The sequence below is a fragment of the Bufo gargarizans genome, chromosome 3, assembly GCF_014858855.1.
Source record: "Bufo gargarizans isolate SCDJY-AF-19 chromosome 3, ASM1485885v1, whole genome shotgun sequence".
Taxonomy (NCBI): Eukaryota; Metazoa; Chordata; class Amphibia; order Anura; family Bufonidae; genus Bufo; species Bufo gargarizans.
Window position 1 is genome coordinate 425544281 of NC_058082.1, and position 23740 is coordinate 425568020.

Consider the following 23740-nt stretch of genomic DNA (forward strand, 5'->3'; position numbering starts at 1 on the left):
AAGCATCCGCATTCTTTATTATTTTCCCTTTATAACATGGTTATAAAGGAAAATAATAGCATTCTTAATACAGAATGCATAGAGGGGTTAAAAAAATAATCATTTTTAACTCTCCTTAATCTACTTGCTCGCGTAGCCTTGCTGCTTTTCTGTCTTCATCTTTGCTGTGCACAGGAAAAGGACCTGTGGTGACGTCACTGCGGTCATCACATGGTCCGTCACATGATCCATCACCATGGTGATGGATCATGTGATGAGCGCAGTGATGTCATCAAAGGTCCTATTCCTCAAAGAAGAAGACAGAAGAGAAGCCGGGCTGCGCGAACAAGTGGATTAAGGGGAGGTACAGTTCTAAGAAAAACGTATCCTGAGATACAGAGCAAGGCATCCCAATATACTGGCGGGGGGGACCGGTCCAAAATTCCTCCTCAACGTTGTGCAGATCTTATTTCCAGCTACAGAAAATATTTGGTGGCAATGATTACCGCTAAAAGGGAATCTACAAGTTATTAAATTCAAGAATTCACTTCCTTTTTCTTTTTTGCACTGTGTAGGTTTACTCAATGAGACATAATACAGCACAGCTAATTTAAAGGGATTGTCTCACTTTAGTAAATGGCATTTATCATGTAGAGAAAGTTAACACAAGGCACTTACTAATGTATTGTGATTGTCCATGTTGCTTCCTTTGCTGGCTGGATTCATTTTTTCATCACATTATGCACTTCTCTTATCCAGGGGGTAGGCAGCTCAGATACGAGGTGGCCGGGACAGGAGCTGCTGCACATGCGGCCACCAGCAATGCCAGCGCATTTTCCTATAGTATGTAAGCACAGCCACCGCTGCTGGATACAAGCAGTGTATAATGCAATGGAAAAATGAATCAAGCCAGCAAAGGAGGATATATGGACAATCACAATGCATTAGTAGGTGGTTTATATTAACTTTCCCTACATGTTAAATGCTATTTGCTGAAGTGAGACGCTCCCTTTTTAGGGGGTTGAAATCTGTGGCTCTGTGCAGTTTTAGTATTCTGGTATAGCAATGTCCACTAACCTGTAATAAGGTAAGCAAATGGTTTATGGATCAGTTCACCTAATCCTCCATAGGGCTCATGCACACACACTTATTTTTTCTGCATCTGACCTACACAAAATGTGGTTTCGGATGCCCATTCACTACAGTCCGCATCCATATGTCCTTTCTGTGGTGCCCGCAGGATAATAGAACATTTCCTATTATTGTCCATTCTTGGGACGAGGATAGGCCAGGATGTTCCATTCTGCAATGTGGAAAACACATGGCCAGTATCCGTGTTTTGCGGACCGCACGAAACGGCCTTCTCCACTCAGCAGTCTGTGTAATGGTGGAATCCGCCCCAGCCCTGTTTTAATGAGGACTTTTGTAAGAATAAAAGAAGTGGGATACAGCAGTGCGGAATGCCGCCCTCGTTTCTTTACTCCTCTTTGAAGATTACATGCATCTCTAATATCGGGCTGTGCAGCACGTATTCTGCGGGAGGACGGGGACACGTGAGAATCCACTAATCTCGGTACGGACTTTAGCAGTGCCACCCCATTCACTTTCATTCTATTGGGACGTGTGTCTATTTGGATTCCCTCCACCACAGATGTGAGCCTAGTTAGATTGTTTTTGTCTATTTGTGACTTCAAACAACATTTCATTAGTAAGCAATGCAGAAATCCAAGGGTTAACATCTTTTTTTTTCTTTTTTTTTCCAGCTGTGGGTTCAATTATGTATTTTCATAGGAGAGTTGGTTATGAGGTTCTTCTGATTGAAAGGAATGGAGAGTAACAATGTATCTGTGAGAACCCACTTGGGACTTCTTTATAAGCGGTAGGACCTGCTTGTCTTGTATATGACAAAGACAAGTGCAAAATCCTTTCTTGCTCTACCCTTACCGGGCCCCGAGTCTTCATCTTTTTTATAGAACGAGAGTTGAACGGCACTCCTAGAATGTAGGTGGTGCTCAGCGGTACATTAAAGAACAAACCACGGCACTCCAAGTTCTTTTGTATGAACTTCTTATTTTATTTAGTTATATTTTATCCATCCAGAAAAAGTAGTATTTAGCCATTGGCCTACTTTTTGTGGATAAATAAAATAAGAAGTTCATACAAAAGAACTTGGAGTGCCGTGGGTTGTTCCAAATTCATATTTTTTATGACTTAAGGCCTCATGCACACACGTATTTTCTTTCCGTGTCCGTTCCGTGTTAGGGGCCAGCTGTTTCGTTCCGCAAAATACGGAATGCACACGGATGTCATGCGTATCTTTTTGCGGATCAATTTTTTGCAGACCGCAGAATACATACGGTCATGTGCATGAGGCCTTAACACTTGAGGAAAGGATCCGTCAATAGCAAAGTGACTTGCCTACACAGCCAGAAAACCTTTCACACAACAGTATTTTTTTCAGTATTTGTAAAGGTACTTTCACACTTGCGGCAGAGGATTCCAGCAGGCAGTTCGTCGCCGGAACTACCTGCCAGATCCGTCAAAACGCATGCAAACCGATAGCATTTGTCAGACGGATCAGGATCCTGATCCGTCTGACAAATGCATTAAAATGCCGGTTCCGTCTCTCCGGTGTCATCTGGAAAAACTGATCCGCCATTTTTTTTATTCACATTTTTTTTTGCAGTCTTTGCATGCGCAGACGGCAATGCCGGATCCAGCATTCCGGCAATTGTTCTGGAATTTTGGACGGAGATAAAACTGCAGCATGCTGCAGTTTTATCTCCGTCCTGAAAAGTCAAAGACTGAATCCTAATGCATCCTGAACGGATTGCTCTACATTCAGAATGCATTAGGATAAAACTGATCAGTTATTTTCCGGTATTGACCCCCTAGGACGGAACTCTATGCCGGAAAAGAATAGCGCTAGTTGAACGTACCCCAAGTTGAAAGGGGTTCTCCAAGACTAGAAAAAGATGTCTGCTTTCCTCCAAAACTAGCACCATACCTGTCCACAGATTATGCATGGTATTACCCTCTCACTTCAATGGAGCTGAGGTACAGTACCAGACACAACCGGAAGACAGGGATGGTGCTATTCGCTCCTCCCCAGAAAACAGTAAATGTTAATCAATAAGTCCATTGTAGCCCAAAAAATTGTACCAATGAACAACAGCGCAAAAAATTATGATTTCTGACTCGTAGAATGCAGCATTATAACGAGATGTCCTATTGTGCAAAAGTAGTAAAAAAAAAAAAAAACACATAAAAGTACAAATCTGGTATTGCCATAATTGTACTGGTCGATAGAATAACAGTAACACACTAGTTATGCCGCATGGTGAACATTGTAAATTTAAAGTGCACAAATCAGTAGTGTAACAGCTCCCCCCCATTATCACCCCAAAAAAGATAAAAGTTCAAAATGTATATGTATCCCATAGTGGTGGCACTAAAAATACAATTTGTCCCACAAAAAGCAAGCCATCATACAGCTACATCGACAGAAACATAAGGTCAAGGCCTGAAAAAAACTGCCACCCGGTGCTTTATTGCTACGATTTTGTAATTTTACTCTTCTGGAAAATGCAGTGTGATTTCTGCCTCTACCCACTGAACTGGTAAATAAAACAAAAAATCCACATTATACGCTCCATACAGGACACCTAGTACATTGTGAAAACACATAAAAATTCACGTTTGTGACTAAAAGTCCAGGATGGGCAGAGTTCACAATTATGGCCATGTGAATATGTCTTCACCAGAAGAGACCAAAAATCTATGCTATCCAGATGGCGGTAAACATCTGAGTCACACGGTCTGATTATGCAGAGGGCGGTGTTTAGATTTGCAACTGTTCATAGTCTTACTTCCAGATCTGATCAGAGGACACATAATGCTGCGAGGGGGTGATGACATGAAGCAAAGTCTCTGTATCTACCCTTTTTTCATTCCAGGTTTATGTAGAGCGAGATGGCAGTAACAGGCTGCGGTCTTTTTTTTTTTTTTTTTCCTTTTCTTCATCACTTCCGGCCTCCCACTTTTTAGTCACAGAGAACCAAGACGTAAAAATTTTCATTCTGCTTCCTGACTTCAAACAAACAAGTATTTAGCTTGGCACTATTTAAATCCCCAAATCTTCTCTTTCAAACTTAAACCCAAGCTCTAGTCTGTTCTCTGCGAAGGGTGTAGGTAACGCACCATGACTTTAAAGGGAACTTTTAACCTAATTCCCATGTATGCAGGCCACCTGAGCAGGCAGTTATTGTGTGCGAACTGTTCATTCCTAATAATTGGGTGATGTGCTTGAATATAAAGAAGACCTTTACAGCACATGTATGGCATGCAGATGAAGATGACACATTTCCGAATATTACAGTTGGCTTACAGAAACGTTTGCGCTTGCAGTCATGCTTGGTGTGCCGCCAAGTACTGTGGTACAGTTTTTCAAGTAGGCTATTGAATTAGAATAGGAGCTGAATAGTGTGGAGCTGACCTGCTCTTACTATACTCGTAGCGGCATTGTTATTGTAGCACAGTATATTCCTCTTACTCACTCAATACCCTATTATGGGGTTTGTTGTAATGCTTTGCCAGATTTTATTGTCAATCTTGAAAGGTTAAACTTTAGATGTATTCCTTTTATGCAACAGTATGAAGTTCACTTTTCATCGTGAGACAGAATCTACGTAAGTTAGGTCCAACAATAACATTCATAAATATTGTCTAAGAGCTCATTGTGTCAAGAAGAAAGGGAACCGCAGATTCTCACATTCAGTTTCAAAAAGAACGGTGATGTCAAGGCAAGCACAGGGCATAAAAGGAGAGATTGGGGAAAACCTGCTTTCCTCTCCGATACTCCTTTCTTGATCAGCAACCCCATGCCATTTTAAAGTCCCTCCTGGTTCATGGCCATCTCATCACCTGCACAGAAGGATATCTCTGGACATTAAGTTGGTCATCAATGTGAAGAAGATGGTGTAGATCATGGTACCATGATGCTCCTAGGTAGGACAGGTCTAACACTGGGCTATAGGTTAAAGTATTAGCAAATCTGTTACAATTCCACAACTATTTCAGTAATTATTCTTCGAGAAATGAGTTGTTGAGTATGTTTTCTCAGTCCATGACATGGTTGCCTTGCCTGTGTGTGGGCATTGGTTACAGTTCAGCCATATGATACCCCTTGTTTTGTTGGGCTAGTTTCACACTAGCATTTTTTGCGGATCTGTCATGGATCTGCAAAAAACGCTTCCGTTACAATAATACAACCGCATGCATCCGTCATGAACGGTTCCGGTTGTATTATGTCTTCTATAGCCATGACAGATCCGTCTTGAACACCATTGAAAGTCAATGGGAGGATGGATCAGTTTTCTATTGTGCAAGATTGTGTCAGAGAAAACGGATCCGTCCCCATTGACTTACATTATGTGCCAGGACGGATCAGTTTTGGCTCTGCTTCGTCAGGCGGACAGCAAAACGCGTATGGAGACGAAACGAAGGCAAACTGATGCATTCAGAGCGGATCCTTTTCCATTCAGAATGCATTAGGGCAAAACTGATCCATTTTGGACCGCTTGTGAGAGCCCTGAACGGAAAGCCAAAATGCTAGTGTGAACTAGGGGTGGGCGGTATAGGCGATATGCAATATAAATTTGTGCCGCGATATGGATTTTGTGCATATCGCCTATATCGCCGGACTGTAATATGACCACGGAACGGCATCCGATCGGTTACCATGGCAGCCAGGACGCTACTGAAGTCCTGGCTGCCATGGTATGTCAGTGAGCAGCATTATATTCGCGTGCGCCGTGGCCGCCAGGCGCTCCTTCTTCTGTCCGTGCGGCGCATTGCTAATGCTTATAGCTCGCGTGCGCCGTGGCCGCCGGGCGCTGCTTCTTCTCATAGGTCTGTGCGGCGCATAGCTAATACTATAAGCATTAGCAATGTGCCGCACAGACAGAAGAAGGAGGGCCCGGCGGCCACGGCACACGTGAGTATAATGCTGCTCGCTGCCATGGTAACCGATCGGAGCCCCAGCATTACACTGCTGGGACTCCGATCGGAACTGCTGCTGCCACCAATGATGTTGGGGGGAAGGGGGCCCCTGCCACCAATGATCAATACTAGGGAGGGAGGGGGGCCCACTGCCATCAATGATTAATACTGGGAAGGGGGGTGGGTTTGAGTTACCGGAGGGGGCTGATGAGAGGGAGAGGCTGGGGGGCTACCTCAGAGGCTGGCTGCCATTGTCAGCTCCCTGCTGTTGTGTGCACAGGGCAGCAGGAAAAGTGTAAAATCAAATTCACCCTAATAGAGCTGTATTAGGGTGAATATGACAAGGCTTCTAGCCTTGGGGGGGCTAATAGTTATTAAATAAAAAGTAAAACAAAAAAAAAATGTTTAAAACCCCCCCAAATATAGAAAACAATATATTGCGATATATATATCGCACATGCTTAAAATTATATCGCAATATAGATTTTAGGCCATATCGCCCACCCCAGTGAACGTAGCCTTAGTTGCCTCTAAAACAACATCCTTTTACTTCTCTGTGTAGCAGATTGAACTTGCATCAAGACAATCCTAGCGCCCTGGACAGCTTTCCGCAGCCATTACTTGTATTTGTTGTCGTTTCCTTCACTGTGTCTAGACCCGGTGTATTGTTTTAAAGGGCTTGTTTAGGTTCACGGTTGAACCTGGATATAAGCTCTTCTTTATTCTTTTACTATATATGAGTGGAGCATCAGAGCATTTCCTTGCTCCAATGCTCCCCCTTGCCTTGCTCTGCATAACGCAGGGCAAGGTCTGTTTGTTTACCGCCGGTGACATACCGGGCTTCTCGTCACTATGTTAGGTGGAGACTTCCGCCTAGCAGTAAGCCCGGTGACATCATCGGCACAAATGTGTAGCACTGCCCTGGGCCTTTTTAGAGTCTGGTACCTCTAAGGCTACTTTCACACTAGCGTTCGGGGCTCCGCTTGTGAGTTCCGTTTGAAGGCTCTCACAAGCGGCCCCGAACGCTTCTGTCCAGCCCTAATGCATTCTGAGTGGATGCGGATCCGCTCACAATGCATCAGTCTGGCAGCGTTCAGCCTCCGCTCCGCTCAGCAGGCGGACACCTGAACGCTGCTTGCAGCGTTCCGGCGTCCGCCTGGCCGTGCGGAGGCAAACGGATCCGTCCACGCTTACAATGTAAGTCAATGGGGACGGATCCGTTTGAATTTGACTTAATATGGCTCAATTTTTAAACGGCTCCGTCCCCCATTCACTTTCAATGTAAAGTCTGGACGGATCCGTCTGAAGCTACTTTCACTCTTAGAATTTTTTCTACAATATAATGCAGACGGATCCGTTCTGAACGGATCCCATAGTCTGCATTATATGAGCGGATCCATCTGGGCAGACCCCAGACGGATCCGCTCTGAACGCAAGTGTGAAAGTAGCCTAAAACAGTACCACTAGTACCCGTCTCTAAAAGAGCCTAGGGCATCGCTACAGACTGCCCACTTGTGCAAGTCTATGCCTTCATAGTGAGAAGCCCGATACATCACCGGCAGTACACAAACAGACCTTGCCCTGTGCTATGCAGAGCAAGGCAAGGGGGAGCATCGGAGCAAGGAAATGCTCCGATGCTCCACTCATATATGGTAAATGAGTAAAGAAGAGGCTTTATCCGGGTTCAGCTCTGAACCCGGACAATCCCTTTTTAAGATGAGTTTGTATTTCTTGCATTATTAAAGGGGCTGTCAGATTTTTATTTTTTTTCCTAAAAGGCTCAGGACCATGTAAAATGAGCCATATTCTCTTTTTGCCAGACCCATCAGAAAATATTACTGCTCCGGCAGCCAATGGCTTGTTCAGATATGCATTAGAGGCTCAGTTCGGAGCCTCCATCAAAGATTCTGTCAAAAAGACCGGACAAAAAAGGTACTGCATGCAGGACTATTTTGTCTGGTAACAAAAACTGAATTCCAAATGCAAACTGAACAAACTCCGCTGTGGTCAATGGAGTCTGTTCAGCTCAGGAAACATTGCAATGGGAGCCGCAGGAGACTTGTATGACTGATTATATTATTTTACATGGTTTGTAGCTTTTATAAAAAATAAATAAAAAAATGTAGTCTGCAGATAAACCCTGTAAGTTGCTTTCTTTATTTCTATTCTAAACCTATAGGTCTGGATCTTTATATAGTTATATCGTTTTTTTTTTCCATGGCAAGTGGTCATCAATGTTGTGAAGATCTACTTTCTCACGATATGATAGTTCCTTGTGTTGACCATAGGCTACAACTGTGTTTGCCTTCCATGAAGCGGTTTTCAGCGCCTATTTTGGGCTGTCACTCAGAATTCTTGGCTGGAAACTGCTTCTTCCCAGCAAAGATACTGTTCAGTCTATTTTATGAGTACATCTTTCAGGAAGGAAGACGTTTGCTTAACCTCTCGCCTTGGAACCTGGTTGCCACCACTGGCAGAGTCCCTGCTTCCCAGAACAGTGATGCAATGAGAGTTGTTCCTTAGGGGCCTATAAATCGCACTTTAAAAACACAGGCTCCTTTTAACGTTGTAAAAGAAGGAAGCTGCTGAGCCGGGAGGATGGATGTCGGCCCGTAGATGAATAGTTTCCTACAAAGCTTGGAGTACGAATATACTTTTAGTTTGGTGGTATTATGTTGGTCAACTATTGACTCCTTTTATTCTATATGTGTGCATCTATAGTTGTCTACCAATTTTTCTCAGAAGTGTCTTTGATATGTCAGGTTCTGCTTTATGTGGTTCACAGAAGCTTGTAGTTGAGGTCCATTATTTGATACATGGTAGATGGGTTTGAACAAACCTTGTGTAGAGATTTGCTTGTATAGTTAGACATTTTGGGGGTCATAGCAATCGGTCTGATTTCCAGATATATAATCTATGCTTAGGATACAAATATCCAAGACAAAGATTGGAAATTTTAAGAACTTGACGTGAGCAGGTGACTTGTTTGTTTTTTCATTCTTTTTCTATGGACAAAAATAGACTTCAGTAGAATACAACGTGCCCTAAGGAACCGTGGGCATATGTTCCATAGTAACCATTTAACAGCTAATCTCATATCTTACATTTGCTAATTTAACCATTTATATCCTATTTCAAGCTGGATGGATCAGAACATGTTAAAGATTAGCAAGCATTTTACATTGACACACTTTCCAGTTTGTGTCACCGCATCCTTTCTCCGGTGTCCATTGCTCTTGGACTAAACCTATAGATGTTGTTTGGATTGCATTGGATACTTTATATATATATATTTTTTGTTATTTAAAGGGACACTTCAATCTAATTTTTCATCAAATAGTCTATATGTCAGTAATCTATATAATTTGACTTATAAAAATGGGTGGATGGTTTTCTAGATATATTTTGATGTCACTCCATGTCTTCTACTTTTTGTCCTCGCTCTTGATTTGGGCTTTTAGCACAGCAGATAGACTTGCTTAACTTTCTTGCTCAAACCATTACGGTGACCAGGGACAGCCCCCTGTAGTGACTCCATTAGAGCATTACACATTGCGCTGATCAATCCACTGCTCTTTTGTGGGCGTCTGTATCTGTAGCGAACGATAGCGCTGTCATACTGTTTTCCCAATTATATACCTACTATAGAATAAGGATTACCCTTCAGATAACATGTTCTCCTCACATCAGCAGTAAACTGACAATAGAGTACATATCTATAGAGCAAGTCTTGAAGAGGGGCAGTATTTTGTTTTCAATGGCTTAATACTGCCAAAATAAAAATTAAGAATAGAAAAAAATAGTTTAATATAGAGTTTTTTTGGGTTTTTTTAAATCTCCTTTCGGACAGAGTGTACCCTTTAATTTGTCACTAAGCTGCTTTCATTAATGCGTATCTGGAACATATTCATCTGTGGTCACTCTTTTTTTTTTAATTCTTATTCTTCAGCCAAATAATTAATCTAAAATTCTCACTGGGTAAGCAGCCATGTATAACCCCTGGTTTTGGATACTTATTAGTCTGCATATTAGAAGGCGGCCAAGCTGCCGCATTTCAAACCTGTAGAAACTACTACCATGAAAAATCATATCATGCTAGCGCAGGGCTGGCCAACCTGTGGCTCTCCAGCTGTTGTAAAACTACAATTCCCACCATGCCCTGCTGTAGGCTGTCTGGGCATGATGGGAGTTATAGTTTTGCAACAGCTGGAGAGCCACAGGTTGGCCATCCCTGTGCTAGCGCATATAAAAAAAACTGGCATTTTGGGTGCTGCAGGCCTTTCCTAGTTACATAAATAGAGGAACGGGAATGAAAGCCTTAAAAACCACAAGGCATGCTCTGACAGATGTGCAATTTTGGGCTACATTGTATGACTGGGATTAAGTCTTTTGCTACAATGCTTTGTACAGGGAAAACTGTCCAAGTGCCGGCAAGGATTTACTACACCAATGACTGGCTTCCTCTGCCTGTACTTGACTATGTTCATATATTGACAAGTCTTTTTTGTAACTGCAGAGGTGCAGAATTTTTGTAAAACTGGCACGGTAAGATTCTGCAACAAAAGCAACTCCGTTCAATTTTTGTTTTACAAATGGTGTTTTTTTTTATTTTTTATTTTTTTTTTACTTTTAACTTGTTTAATGTGTTTTTTTTTTTTTTTTTTTTTTTTTTTTTAATCTATGTACATGTGCACCTACCAATTGCCTCATTGTATGGTTAATAATAAACTCCAGGCAGCTTTCATAGGCACGTTGCTTGACATACATATCTTGCGTTCAAGATGCCTGCTAATATAAGTCTCACATGGACTTAAAAGGGATGATGCAGCTAGCTTACGCAAAGCAAAATCTGGCAGGAGCATCCATTCATGAATCATAAGCCTTCTGCACGGCAGAGAACTGTATCCAGGCAGGAAAGCAATATAAATTATCAGTGTCCCGCCCAAGACGGGTTTATTTATAATTTGGCTCCTCTCGCTTGCTTCTATTTCTAGTTCCTGTTGATACTTCTTACATAGTCAGCATTTCAGTGTGCCACCAGTGACTATAATGGGAAGCAGATGTCATTACTTGAGGAGTCTCAGTGACCATCTAACAAGTGTTTACATCCAACATTTGACTGAAGGGATTCTCGCTTCAAAGAATAGTCTCTTGAGCTTAAAACGTGCAGATTTAGCCTTGCCGGTATAAATAGAAGCGTTTCATGAGCTGCCGTGATTCACTTCGTCCAGATGAGTACAGTCCATATTCACCCGAAAAATCAGCTTAAGACTTCTGAAGAACATCATAAAGTCTGGTTTGTTTGCAGTCAGGCTATTTAATGTCAGTCTCATCCCTATTGTGCTAAAATATGTTGGATTATGTGCCACCCTTTTTACAGCTCGACGTGCCCATTTTCCTCTGCGTGGTCGCCCAAAACTTTAGCATTTTATATTATACCATAACTTATGCTTGAAATAACACTGGCCATTTATTCCTGTGCATAAAAAATTTGGTTTAGGGTCCTTTTACACAGGCCGAGGATCGGGCAATTATCAAGACTAAGGTTTCTATGTACGCTTGTTTCTGATAATTGCCTGGGTAACACTTGTGCTTCCTCGTATTGGTCAGGTGGGTAAATCTTTCACGCATGCTGCCATCAAACTAGGAAGCTGTATTGAGACGAATGATCGCAATAATGATTGTTCATCCCCACACATCCATGATCACTGTCTGCTTTCTCAGCTGTGTAAAAGGACCCTTACCATGCGGGACATTACAGGTGCAATCTAGGCTTCTACCCATTCCTAGGTATTTTCTGATTAATGCATAGGTCATGTCAAAATATATATATATACTTTCCTGACTTGATTTTCAATGTCTGTGTCTGTATTTTGTTTCCTTTTTTAATGTTGGCTTGAAGTTTACATAATCATATTAATTTTACGTTTATGTTGTTTCCTTAGATAAGTGGAAATAAATCCACCATGAAGGATCATCAGCAAGTAAAGGTTCAGCAATTATTTGAGGACTCTGGCAACCGTAGAGTCAGTGCTGGACTAACAGGGACGGATAGTGCTTTACCAGTTTTGACTAAAGAAAAGAGTTCCGACAGTTCAGGCACATCAAAATCAAGTGACAGCTCCACCAAGTCTTCTAAAGCCACATATTTGAGTCCAGAACATGCACTGAAGCAATACAAACATCAGCTGTCTACTTACGAACTTCAGGAAATTGGCAACTTTACAGAAGTATATTTTATAGGCCCAAGTGCAAAGAAGAGGCAAGGTGTTGTAGGAGGTCCTAATAATGGAGGGTATGATGATGACCAAGGAGGGTATACATTGGTGCCACATGACCAAATATCTTATCGCTATGAGGTGTTGAAGGTTATTGGAAAAGGTAGCTTTGGGCAGGTTGCAAAAGTTTATGACCACAAACTCCACCAGCATTTGGCTCTTAAGATTGTCCGCAATGAGAAGAGATTCCATCGCCAGGCAGCCGAAGAGATACGTATCCTCGAACATCTTAAGAAACAGGATAAGACCGGGAATATGAATGTAATACATATGTTGGAAAGTTTTACCTTCCGCAATCACATTTGCATGACTTTTGAGTTGCTGAGCATGAACTTGTATGAACTGATTAAGAGAAACAAATTCCAAGGTTTCAGTCTACAGTTAGTTCGTAAATTTGCTCATTCAATCCTTCAATGCTTGGAGGCCCTGCACAGGAACAAAGTCATCCATTGCGACCTTAAACCAGAAAACATTTTACTTAAACAACAAGGCCGCAGTGGAATCAAAGTTATTGACTTTGGTTCTAGTTGCTTTGAGCATCAAAGAGTGTACACGTATATACAGTCTCGGTTCTATCGAGCTCCAGAGGTCATACTGGGAAGCCGTTATGGCATGCCCATTGATATGTGGAGCTTTGGGTGCATTTTAGTGGAGCTTTTGACTGGCTACCCATTGTTTCCAGGGGAAGATGAAGGAGATCAGTTGGCATGCATGATGGAGCTCCTTGGAGCACCACCTCCAAAGCTGCTAGAACAAGCCAAGAGAGCAAAGAATTTTGTCAACTCTAAGGGATATCCTCGTTACTGCACAGTGACCACACTTCCCAATGGATCTGTGGTCTTGAATGGAAGTAGGTCACGTAGGGGAAAGATGCGTGGTGCTCCTGGGAGCAAGGACTGGGTGGCAGCATTAAAGGGTTGTGAAGATGCTCTTTTTATAGACTTTTTAAAAGGTTGTTTGAACTGGGATCCAACAGCACGAATGACCCCAAGTCAAGCACTACGACACCAGTGGATTTGCAAGAGGATGCCTAAACCCCCTGTCATGGACAAGTCCTCAGGAAAAAGGATTACCAGCCATACCAGCTCTTTCCCAGGAATTAGCTCCAAGTTACCTCCTGTAGTGGGTGTGGCCAATAAATTAAGAGCTAATTTAATGAATGACTCTAATGGGAGCATACCACTTCGAACTGTTTTACCCAAGCTAGTCAGCTAATCCTCACCAATATTAAGCACAGCAATGAGAACATTTTTAACCAACATAACTGAGGGATTTTAAGCATTTTAATTTTTAAAAAAATGTATGAAACAAGATGAAAATATTTGGCTATGTAAAGTCAGGATTTCTACATTAAATTCTGTTTTAAAGGGCTAAGCATTTCAATCACCATCTGATACACACTTGAGTCTTTTTGTTATCGGTCAGTATGTTCTTCCTAGGAACATGTAAAGCAATAATAGAAAAATGAAGGTGTACGTATAGACAATTTCTGTTTACTTGTCAGAGTAATGTTAATTCAGCCATTACGTAGTAGGAGGTACCAAAAATTCCAGTTTTTGCCCACATTTGTCTGCTTCAGGTTGGCCAAATGTGCAGTTTGCCAAAGTTGACAAACATAAGGAATAGAAAGACTTTTGACCATGAGCTAGAGTAGCTGAGCGCTGTTTAATGTGCCACTTTAGTTTATGAGGGACTCGTGAGGGCCACATTTTCACTTTAATACCCCCTCCCCCATTCATTTTAATATTTCTACATTTACTTTTGCTTTGATAACAGTAATTCCCATCATCGAGTGCAGTTATTGAGACTTTGCCAGATATGTAATAACCAGAGTCCTGTCCTTAGGAGATTAAACATTGTAGACCTTATACTTTGTTTTTTATGCTGGCCATACTGTTTAGATAGCTGCTGGCCAAATAAGTGAACAAGCTTGCAAGCTATATCTCCTGGACCCCCATCTCCTCCCCCTCCCCATACAGATGTACGCACAGCTCGGATAAGCATGCATATATTCTGAATGGGGAGAGGGGCATGTGTCTGGCAGCAGCTTACCTCTCATGAGACCAAAAGGATCAGGCTGTCAGAAGAAAGTTGGACCACCAAAATACATGGTGGTAATCCAACTGGAATAGTCAGGTTATCTGATGTTTATGGCCAGCTTTTCTCGTTGTATTTTCCGTCTGTTCAGACAGTCAGACTTTTTAGAAAAAATATAGAAATAAAATCTATTTCTAAATATCCCTGTTCTTTAAGTGCTCAGTCAGATGCGCGATATTAACATCCGGGTGTTGTCCATGTGTAAAACATACAGCACCTGGACTAAATAATGGCTCGATTCACATGGGTGATTTTCCACATGGACCATCGTTCCGTGTAGAGATCGCATCATGCACAGTTTAGGTCAGATTCTTCGCATAAATTTCATCCATTCTAGTGACTGGGTGAACAAAAAAATAGGCCATGTACGGACTCCATCCATGTGCGGTACATTTAAAAAATTTATATATTTTTTTTTTTTCCAGCCAGTTCACCAATAGGTTTTAGCTCAATCGTCTTAATGAGCCCTTAAACGGTCTCCAAACCAAGACACTGTCAGATGCCTGTAGCCCACAACTAAAACAATGATGTGCAGCTGGCATTTCTCTATTACCCCTGTCATTGCCAAGACCTTTTTATCCAAATGATCTCCTTTTAGTTTTAAGCCATGTACCCTCTCAAACTTCACTTCAGATCCAGTGCCACTACTTCTCATAGTGTGTTGAAGGTCAGGAGCTGAATGCTGAATTCCCATATGCAGTTTTTGAACCAGACATGGAAATAGATCCTAAATGGAATGATTTAAGGGCCCTTTTACACGTGCCGACAAGTGAACAGATTATCGCCAACTAGTGTTACTAGTAATGCTCATTAGCGATATTCGGGCTGTGTAAATGCACCGCTGATTACCCGATGAACGAGCAGCGCAGATGATAATGGTTTCCCAGTTACAGATTGTGCTATGTACACATGATCTGCTTCCGGGAAACAATAAGCCGTTACGGGGAAGAGCGACGGCATTAGCCATGGCCCCTACCCATGTTCTGGATGAGATGGCTGCATGTAAATGCGCTGCTCTCCTCTATTGATCAGCTGATTGTCGTCCCGTTTAAAGGGACCTTTAGGCCACTTTCAAACAATCTGTGTTTGATCACTGATTTCCATCAGTGATTGTGAGCCAAAACCAGGAGTGGAAGCTACACAGAAATAAGGTGTAACAGAAAGATTTGCACATTTTCATTGTTTTTGACCCGCACCTGGTTTTGGCTCACAATCGCTTATGGAAATCACTGACCAAACACTGACTGTGTGAAATCGACCTTTATATTTCTCCTCCTTTTGGAACCAATTGGGTGTTTTGACTTAAAAAAAAAAATGACATCTTAAACTTCAGGTAGAAATCTAGTCTCAGGCCTTGTTGCTTTGTGCATGAGAAAGGGACTGTTAAATGTCAATGTGTCATGATGATGTCCCCATGTGAAGCAGATGAAGTGACCTGTGGCTAGTGATGTCCATTCCAGCTTCAATGTGTCACATATTTATGGCTGTTAGCAGTCTACTGAGGAGCAAAACAATGCTTATGGCAATCCTAGAGGTTTTTTAGATTCGTTTTACTTGGTGCTATGTCAAGAGTTGAATGGTCATTGAGGTGCAGTGCTCCATTTGTGGATCAAATGAGCAATCTGATATATTCCTACAGTGTGATACTGACTTTAATGGAAAGCTAAAATATAAATGCATCCCCTAAAGAACTAAGACATATTTTTTTTAATGGTAAATAACCTACATATGTAAAGTCATTCCTGTTAAGGATACGGGCAGAATTACCTGATGTCAATGTATGTTAGATTTGATGGTTCATCCTCAGAAGAGTTTGCTGTGCATTTGTATATTCGAGAAGAAGTCTGCCCTAGACTTTTTTTTTTTTTATGGCATGCTTGGATGCGGTGTGGAATTTTGGTTTGGGGTTTGAAAAAATTTGGCTGATAAAACATTGCAGTTGGTATCAGAATATCTTACATAGTTTGTCTTATATACCCTGCTTTTGGCTTCAGTTTTTAACCTATTTGTTTGTATTTTAACCAGAAATGTATTTTTTTTTTTTTCTAATTGTCATTGACCCTTCTTCTGTCTACATAAAGACACTTGATTTTAAATGCTTGGTCATAACCACCATACTAGGACAATCCATTTTTAAAGGAGTCTATATGGGGGGGATAATATGAAATGAAGTCCACTCCCCATCCCTTGAATCCTGGTGCAAACAGCACCAAACATAACCCCTTCTAACATGTCATAAAAAATATGTTTTGTAGGGTTTAAGACCACTACAATTTCAGTGATTTGGTCATTGTTTGGTTGGTGTTTTCCATCACTGATTGTGAGCCAATACCAGGAGTGGAGCCTACAGAGAAATGAGGTATAATGGAAAGATCTGCTCTTGTTTTGAGTTTTTTGACTCGCACCTGGTTTGGGTTCACAGTCACTGATGAAAATCACTGACCAAACACTGCAGTGTGAACAAGGGCTAAATGTCATGTCACGTACACATGCTGTAGAAGTGTAATTGTTAGATTCAGACCTCTGGGACTACCGTTATGCCTGATATTCCTGTTTTGAGCGGGTAGATGGCCCCATCTAGCTCTATTCATTGTTTTCGGCTTCTTGCGTACCTCAATCATCCCCGGGACATTCTGGACAGTTTTTTATAAATGATATCAAAGAGCGATTTAGAAGATGGTAAAGCATTGTGGAGTTTAAAGGCTACAAAGAAAGTGATTTGAATGTAATGTAAGGTTTTTAGATTAAAAAAAGATGTTGGTGGATCCGATTTAGAGCTTTTGCTCCAGGAACAGCCTCTATTGTGCGACAGATGTAAAATACGTTATGACAAAATATGTAAGTTTTATGACCGTATCTGAAACTTGGTTTTATCCCTTTGTAATGGGTTTTTCATGTCCATGAAAGTGCAGGATGAGAAGTCACGTGTGCACATCACAGGTGTCTCTAGGGACAATAGCAGAGAGATCACAAGAATAATGAGGGCGGATGACATTGTAGATCAGAGGCAGCAATGACAAAGCGTAGGATAAATGACCATAAAAGACATGCCACACCCTGACTATACTTCCCTAGTCTTCTCAGCAGATAGCGGGGCTTTTTGGGGGAAGGGGAGGGGATGTGTTGCGGAAAAAAAACACACACACACACACGTAAACTGTAAGTGAAAAGCTTAACAATAGTGTGGAGTTAGGCTAACCACAGTAACCTCCATGTGCCCCTCTAGCTAGAAGCTCTTTTAATCCCTGAGAGGAAAAGAGATGTAATTCCCCTGTTAATAAACCTGAACTTGATTGCTTTGTATGTGACGGGATGTTGTTCTGCTACGCTCTACATACATTTTCTGAGGTCATTCAGCACTGGTTTCCTGTAAATAGAATGCGTACAGGAAATCCTGCATGCATTCATACCACGTTGGTTAGCTGCTGAAAAGATACACGTTGTCACGTCCATAAGGCTCTCCGAAGGAAAAAGTCTGTATGATGGAAAACTATAATTTATCCAACCCCCCATAACAGTATTGTGAAATTCTCTGCATTGTTAGAGAGACCATTTCTGCCTAGGTAGCCAAGGCTATTCTGAAGCTGTTCCAAATTACCATATATTGCCCTATGCAGATATGACTTCCTGTATAGGACATCCTAGGAAGAACCAGAGTTGACCAGTTGTGGGTGGTGGCAAATGACAGAACGAAAGAACCTTTTTATCTGAAACATTTGGCTAAACGAGTTCTATCACCTCCTTCTGTTCCAGGGGGAGGGGTGGGGGGGGGGGGGGTGAAGAAATTCTTCACAGTATGAGGATGAGACTAGATATCATATACTGGCTTTTAGGAAACAGCACCATACTAAATGATGTCTGCATCCTTGTACCTCTCCTTTACCAGTTTCCTCATTAGAGCTCCACGAAGTAAAGCACCATAGGTCCTGAGGCAAAAATGATTTGCATACTGTGGGGTAATCCACCACATTCTGTTTGTGACCGAGGTGCACAACCTTCAAATTTCATTTACTACAGGTTGGGCAGAATGCTACTCGAGGTTGTGCCACTTTTGCCTCAATTTCCAGCAGAATTTCTGCTGATTGGGTACTGCACAACCCCAGAGGACAGATGGACCTTGTGTTTTGCATGGAGTATTATGTGTGATGTGACCAGAAAAGTGAAGCTTGTTATGATTGTCAGGAATTTTAGAGATGGAAAACTAGGACTGTTATTTATTAAAGTTTTATTGCTTTCAGACTGGTAGACGGTGCGTGTTTGCAGGAGCTGGTGTTTCTCCATATGAAAGACATGGGATGCTCTTTTTTTATTCCTGATTTTATTGCAGTGGTGTTACATAGGGCGTTGTAAATACTACAGACTGACGGCCGAGCTTCTAAGAAGCACCTTTTTGAATATTAACATATTTCAATTGCTAATTTTTTAGACCTTTTCTGATAAGAACTGCAATGTTTGGGGTTAATGTTAAAGGGCTTTCTCAGTACATTGTCATCACCTATCCCATATAACGGCATATCTTCTTTTTACAAACTCCACACATTTTCCCAGGTTTTGGCTTTGAAATGTTTTTTTTTTTTTTTTTTTTTTTTTTTTTGTTCTCAATGTTCTGTATTTCCTTGCTAGAAACACCATACGTGGTGTTTGTCCCAAAATGATTTGAAGAGGTCCTATCATCCCTGATGTGTCTGTTTTAGTAAATAATTGGCTTGTCCATGTAATATTTAGCTGCTGTTCCACCTAGAGATTTATAAATTGACAGCTGATTGGAAAGTGTAACACCCAGTTGTCAATTTATTTACATTTTTCGGAGGAATTGTACAATGCGGATTTCTAAGAAACAATGCTCCAGCTTTTTTTATTTTTATTTTTTTAATAGGGAATACAAGTATTTAGTAAAACGGACATGTCAAGGGAGACAACAGGTCCTCCCTAAAACTATTTTAGAGATCTTATTTCAGAACCCAAAATTGGGAGCTTGCTTATATAGCAAGCAGTCAAGACCCAGATGTGACACTGGTTAGATGAGATTTAGCTTCTATGGGCAACATGTAAACCTGTAGATTGGCTGTTTATACTTGAAGCCCTTAAATTTTTTCTCCTCGTGGTTGTACCTAAAACACATTTGCATGTACAGTATGTACTGTACCTATTATACCAACATGTAGGACTGTTCTTCTAGATTTTGGTTTAGTGTTGGGTATGCCTCATGTTTCATTTATCTGGGAAAAGTAAATAAATTCTATGCAATGTTTTTTTTTCTGCTAGTACAATAAGCTAATAGTTACATCTTGGAGTATATACAGTATTTTAATGTATTGCTCCAATATGTTGATGTCAATGTTAACATTTTAGAAATGTTTTGCAGCCTGCTCCTTTACTGTCATTTTTCACTCTGTTGCCATTTGCTATCCGATCCTTACGTCTATGACTTTACAGGCTCCACAAATGCTAAATGTTTACGTCTGAGAGGAGCAATCCCATCGTACGTTCTGCACTGGCCATGCGCCCGTTCAGTTTCCATTGATCTATTAATTTCTTGTACCTACTGTGAGATGTTTTGTATATATGTGGCACTTTGAAATATGTGTGGTTTGTAGACATTGAATGTTTTTATTTTTTTTTGTGACGTGTGGGATATGCAATCCTTTGGATCCAGCATCATATTTCTACCAAAAAAGTGTAAAATGAAATATGCAAATATTTGCTACAACATTTGTAAAGTAGGGTCCAGTTGTATTATCTGTCCATATTGAAATAAATATTTTTTTTTTTTGCAAATGGTATGTGTTTATTCTTGCGAGTTCAGTTTTATGGCTGTTCTCCATATCAGTTGTAATTCTAAAGGTGCGGTATCCAGAGCATTGGATTTTAGTTATCAAAATATCCATTTAAGAACCTGAAAGGGTTAAGATGGGCTTAGTATTAATGTCCCATTACTTATATAGTATCGACATATGCTGTGCTGCTGGACAAAGAAAATGTATGTCAAGGACACCTACATTTGGGCAGAAGGTAACTTTTTTTTTTTTTTAAGATCAAAAGTCACTTTCAGATGTGACCGATTTAATATGGAAGTTCCAAAAGAAGAGGAGTGAGCACACTTGTCTATTTTCAGAATTCCCATAGAAATGAATAGGGCGTGCACTGCGCAAGTGCAGCTACTCTCCACTCCCTTTGGGGGTCCCGTTCTGGACATAGTTGTAAGTCCCAGAAGGTGTGACCTATACCTCTCTGACATTGGTGGCATATCCTAGCGATATGCCACCAATGTCTAAGATGAGACAACCCCTTTAAGGCTGGGTTCACACGTGACGATTAGCTGCGTATTTTCTACAGCAGATAATCTGACACACTTCTGCTCATAATCTGCAGCAGAAGAAAAACTAAAGTGGGTGTTTTACTTGCTGATATGCTGAAGATTATATGCAGATTTCATTCTTTACATTGTAAAGGGTGAAATCTGAAATGGAATTTTTGGTGATCTACACTGGAGAGTCAGCACACACAGATGGCATAGGCAGTATGTCAGGTTTATACAACTGCAGCTAATCGCTGAATACACTTGCCTACTATATATCTTCACTCCTGGCCTTTTAGATAAGGGAGACATTAAATCTTCAACAGAATACAGGGATCTAAAAAGTAACATGGATGGGGAGGGACCTGAGAGCTGCCGGGGGAGATTTGATTGGTGACAATGTCATCCTGTAGTTTGCAGGAAGTCAGCCACAGACTGGGGAGACCGAGTTCCTGTTAACACAGAGAAGGGATGCTCAACCTGCTGCTCTCCAGCTGTTGAAAAACGACAACTCCCAGCATGCCCTAATAGTTGTAGGCTATCCAGGCATGCTGGGAATTGTAGTTTTGCAACATCTTGAGGGCTGCAGGTTGAGCATCCCTGCATTAGAGCAAGCTCTGGGCTGCTGGTCAGATTTGAGGTTGCATGACTAGATTCACATAATGAAAAGGTTCAAAATCTATGGATGCAACAGAGTTGGGGGTGTAAGAAATTACACTGCTAGAATACTAGTGTTGAGTTAGAAATATATGTAAAATAGAAAGCGCAAACATAAATTGCCTATCCTAAGGGTACATCATTCATGGTTTACTCCTGGCAAAACTCTATTTTGCTGGTTTTGACCATGGTACCAAATTCTAGTTATGCTATGACATCCCCATGCACCATGTTATCTGCAGCTGTGTGACAGTAGGGAGTGGTGACCCCTGAACTACCCTGTGCAATGAGCCAGACCGCAGGGGAAACACGTGAGGCTACGGTGGGCCGATGGGGGTAGTAGTTCATGTACTCGCGGTTAGCAGAGCCTCCCTGGGCCGTCAGTGCAGTGGATGGAAAGGCAGCACTAAATTCTCTGGGGAACTCTCTATTGCTGGGAACGACAGCCAGATGAATGTTGAGGTGCCCTTGATGGTATAGGTGTTTAAGGTGCTTTGTGGCTGGGCCCCTGTGTTCGTGATGCCAGCACCGTAAGGTGCAAATGTTGAGTATTAGTAGAAATGATGAGGAGTTGGTTGTAATCAAACAGTTGAACATTTACTGAATCGGTACTCTTCAGGTAGTCAGTACAGATACAGTTCATTTGTATGGCATGAGTGATGACTCAGAAATAGGTTCACTAGTATTCCTTTTATCAGGTTTAGGCAATTGTCAGTTGAGGAGTTCTCTTTAAGGCTGACACTTTACAGGCAAGACTTCTGTAATTATTCTAAGTCCAAACTATAGCACTCTGGTACTAAATATGCTGTGTCGTCCCCCCCCCCAAAGACAGCACCTTAGATAGAGATGGCTCCTCCTCCAGGACAGGAAACCTGCAGCATAAAAAGGTGGAGCCACTCTCTCCCACCTCAGTGAGGTTTCCTGTCCGGGTGCGGGAGCCTGCAGTTCAGTTTGTCCTGACCTGGAAGCCCTGGTAGATACTGGAGGGTCAGTGACCACAATTCCTTCTTACCTGCCTTAAAGATTCCTCCCCCATAGGTGTGGGGTTGAAGGAAGATGTGAAAGCGGCAATGACTGGGAGTCCCGCAGAAGGTGTCGGTCCCTCAGGTAAGGAGAACCGCACCATCGTGGAGAGTGTGGCGAGAAGGCCCCAGTGTAAGCGCAGACCAGCCAGGACGCCACCGGATGCAGACGCGATGTGATGGTGTCATACAGGAAGTCCATGCGTTCCACGGCCGTGCGCTTCCGGCATCATTAAAAGAGTTATCAGGTATGGCAGCGATCCGGACGGTCGAGTCTTCTGCGGCTGCATTCAGGGTGTCGGAGGGAAGGCGATAGACAGCAGAAGTTCTGTCCGTGGCATGGTGGGTCTGCAGGATACAGTGGATCTCTCAGGTGAGAGGGGCACTCTGGTGGCACATGGTAACTATTTGCAATATTGATTACATGCAGGATTACCTACTATTATGGAAGAGGAAAGGAGGTCTGAAGGCGCAGACCTTGAGATCCTACCGCCGGTATTGTGAGTTCTAATGTTTGGTCCTTAAAGGGTTAAGGCTGTTTCCTTAGATATGGGTATGTTTCCTTTTCTTAGACTGTGCCTAAAAAAGTGGTGGCCAAGAAAAAGAATAAGGAATGCCCTATCTGCAAATGTCCGCTGACATCTTCATATACTAAGAAGGTCTGTCAGCAGTGCATTGAAAAAACGGCGGAAGAGACTCCGGGTATTCTGAAAGATTTGAAATCTCTTATGTCCGAAGTTAGAGTGTCCCTGAAAGCTGGTAGAAAGAGGAGAAGAGCGGTGAGGCAGGAGTCGGTTGTGGAGTCAGAAGACAGCGAGTCTCATTCTGTGGATGGGGACTCTGATGATTCCTCCTGTTCAGAGGATGAAGCGAGAGAAAGGAAGTTCCTATTTCCAGCAGAAGATACGGGCAAATTACTAGAAGTTATTCGATCTACCCTGGAGTTAGAGGACACTGGGGAGGATAGATCAGTGGAAGATGCCGCATTTGAGGGTCTTAGGGAAAGAAAGCGTAGATGTTTCCCTGTTCATAAATCTATTTTAGCGGTAATAGAGAGAGAATGGAAAAAGCCAGATAAGAAGCCATTTATTTCAAAAACCTTTAAACGAAAGTTAAGGCAGAGGCATCTACATCCTGGGATAAGGCCCCAAGACTTGATGTAGCAATTTCAAAAATTTCTAAGAGATCCTCCTTGCCTTTTGAGGATATGTTTTTTTTTAAGAGACCCTTTAGATAAGAGAATAGATTCTTCACTTAGAAATACTTGGGAGTCTTCTGCGGCTGCATTCAGGCCTAGTATAGCCGCCAGAGGTCAATGTCTCTATGGCTGGATAGACTGGAAGGGCAGATCAGGGACAGGTATCCTAGGGAGCAGTTGTTTAGTGTCCATACCCACTTTCCAAAAGGCC

At 41.9% G+C, this 23740-nt stretch overlaps 1 protein-coding gene across 1 annotated transcript in view; it reads left to right on the plus strand.

Moving 5' to 3' along the window:
* DYRK3 (dual specificity tyrosine phosphorylation regulated kinase 3) overlaps positions 1–20132 on the plus strand; it is a 40381-nt gene extending 20249 nt beyond the window's left edge. The window contains exon 3 of the mRNA XM_044288459.1: positions 11925–20132. Within this exon, the coding sequence (XP_044144394.1) occupies positions 11925–13472 (1548 nt within the window). The 3' untranslated portion in view covers positions 13473–20132. The remainder of the gene's footprint in view (positions 1–11924) is intronic.
* The last annotated feature ends 3608 nt before the right edge of the window (positions 20133–23740 follow it).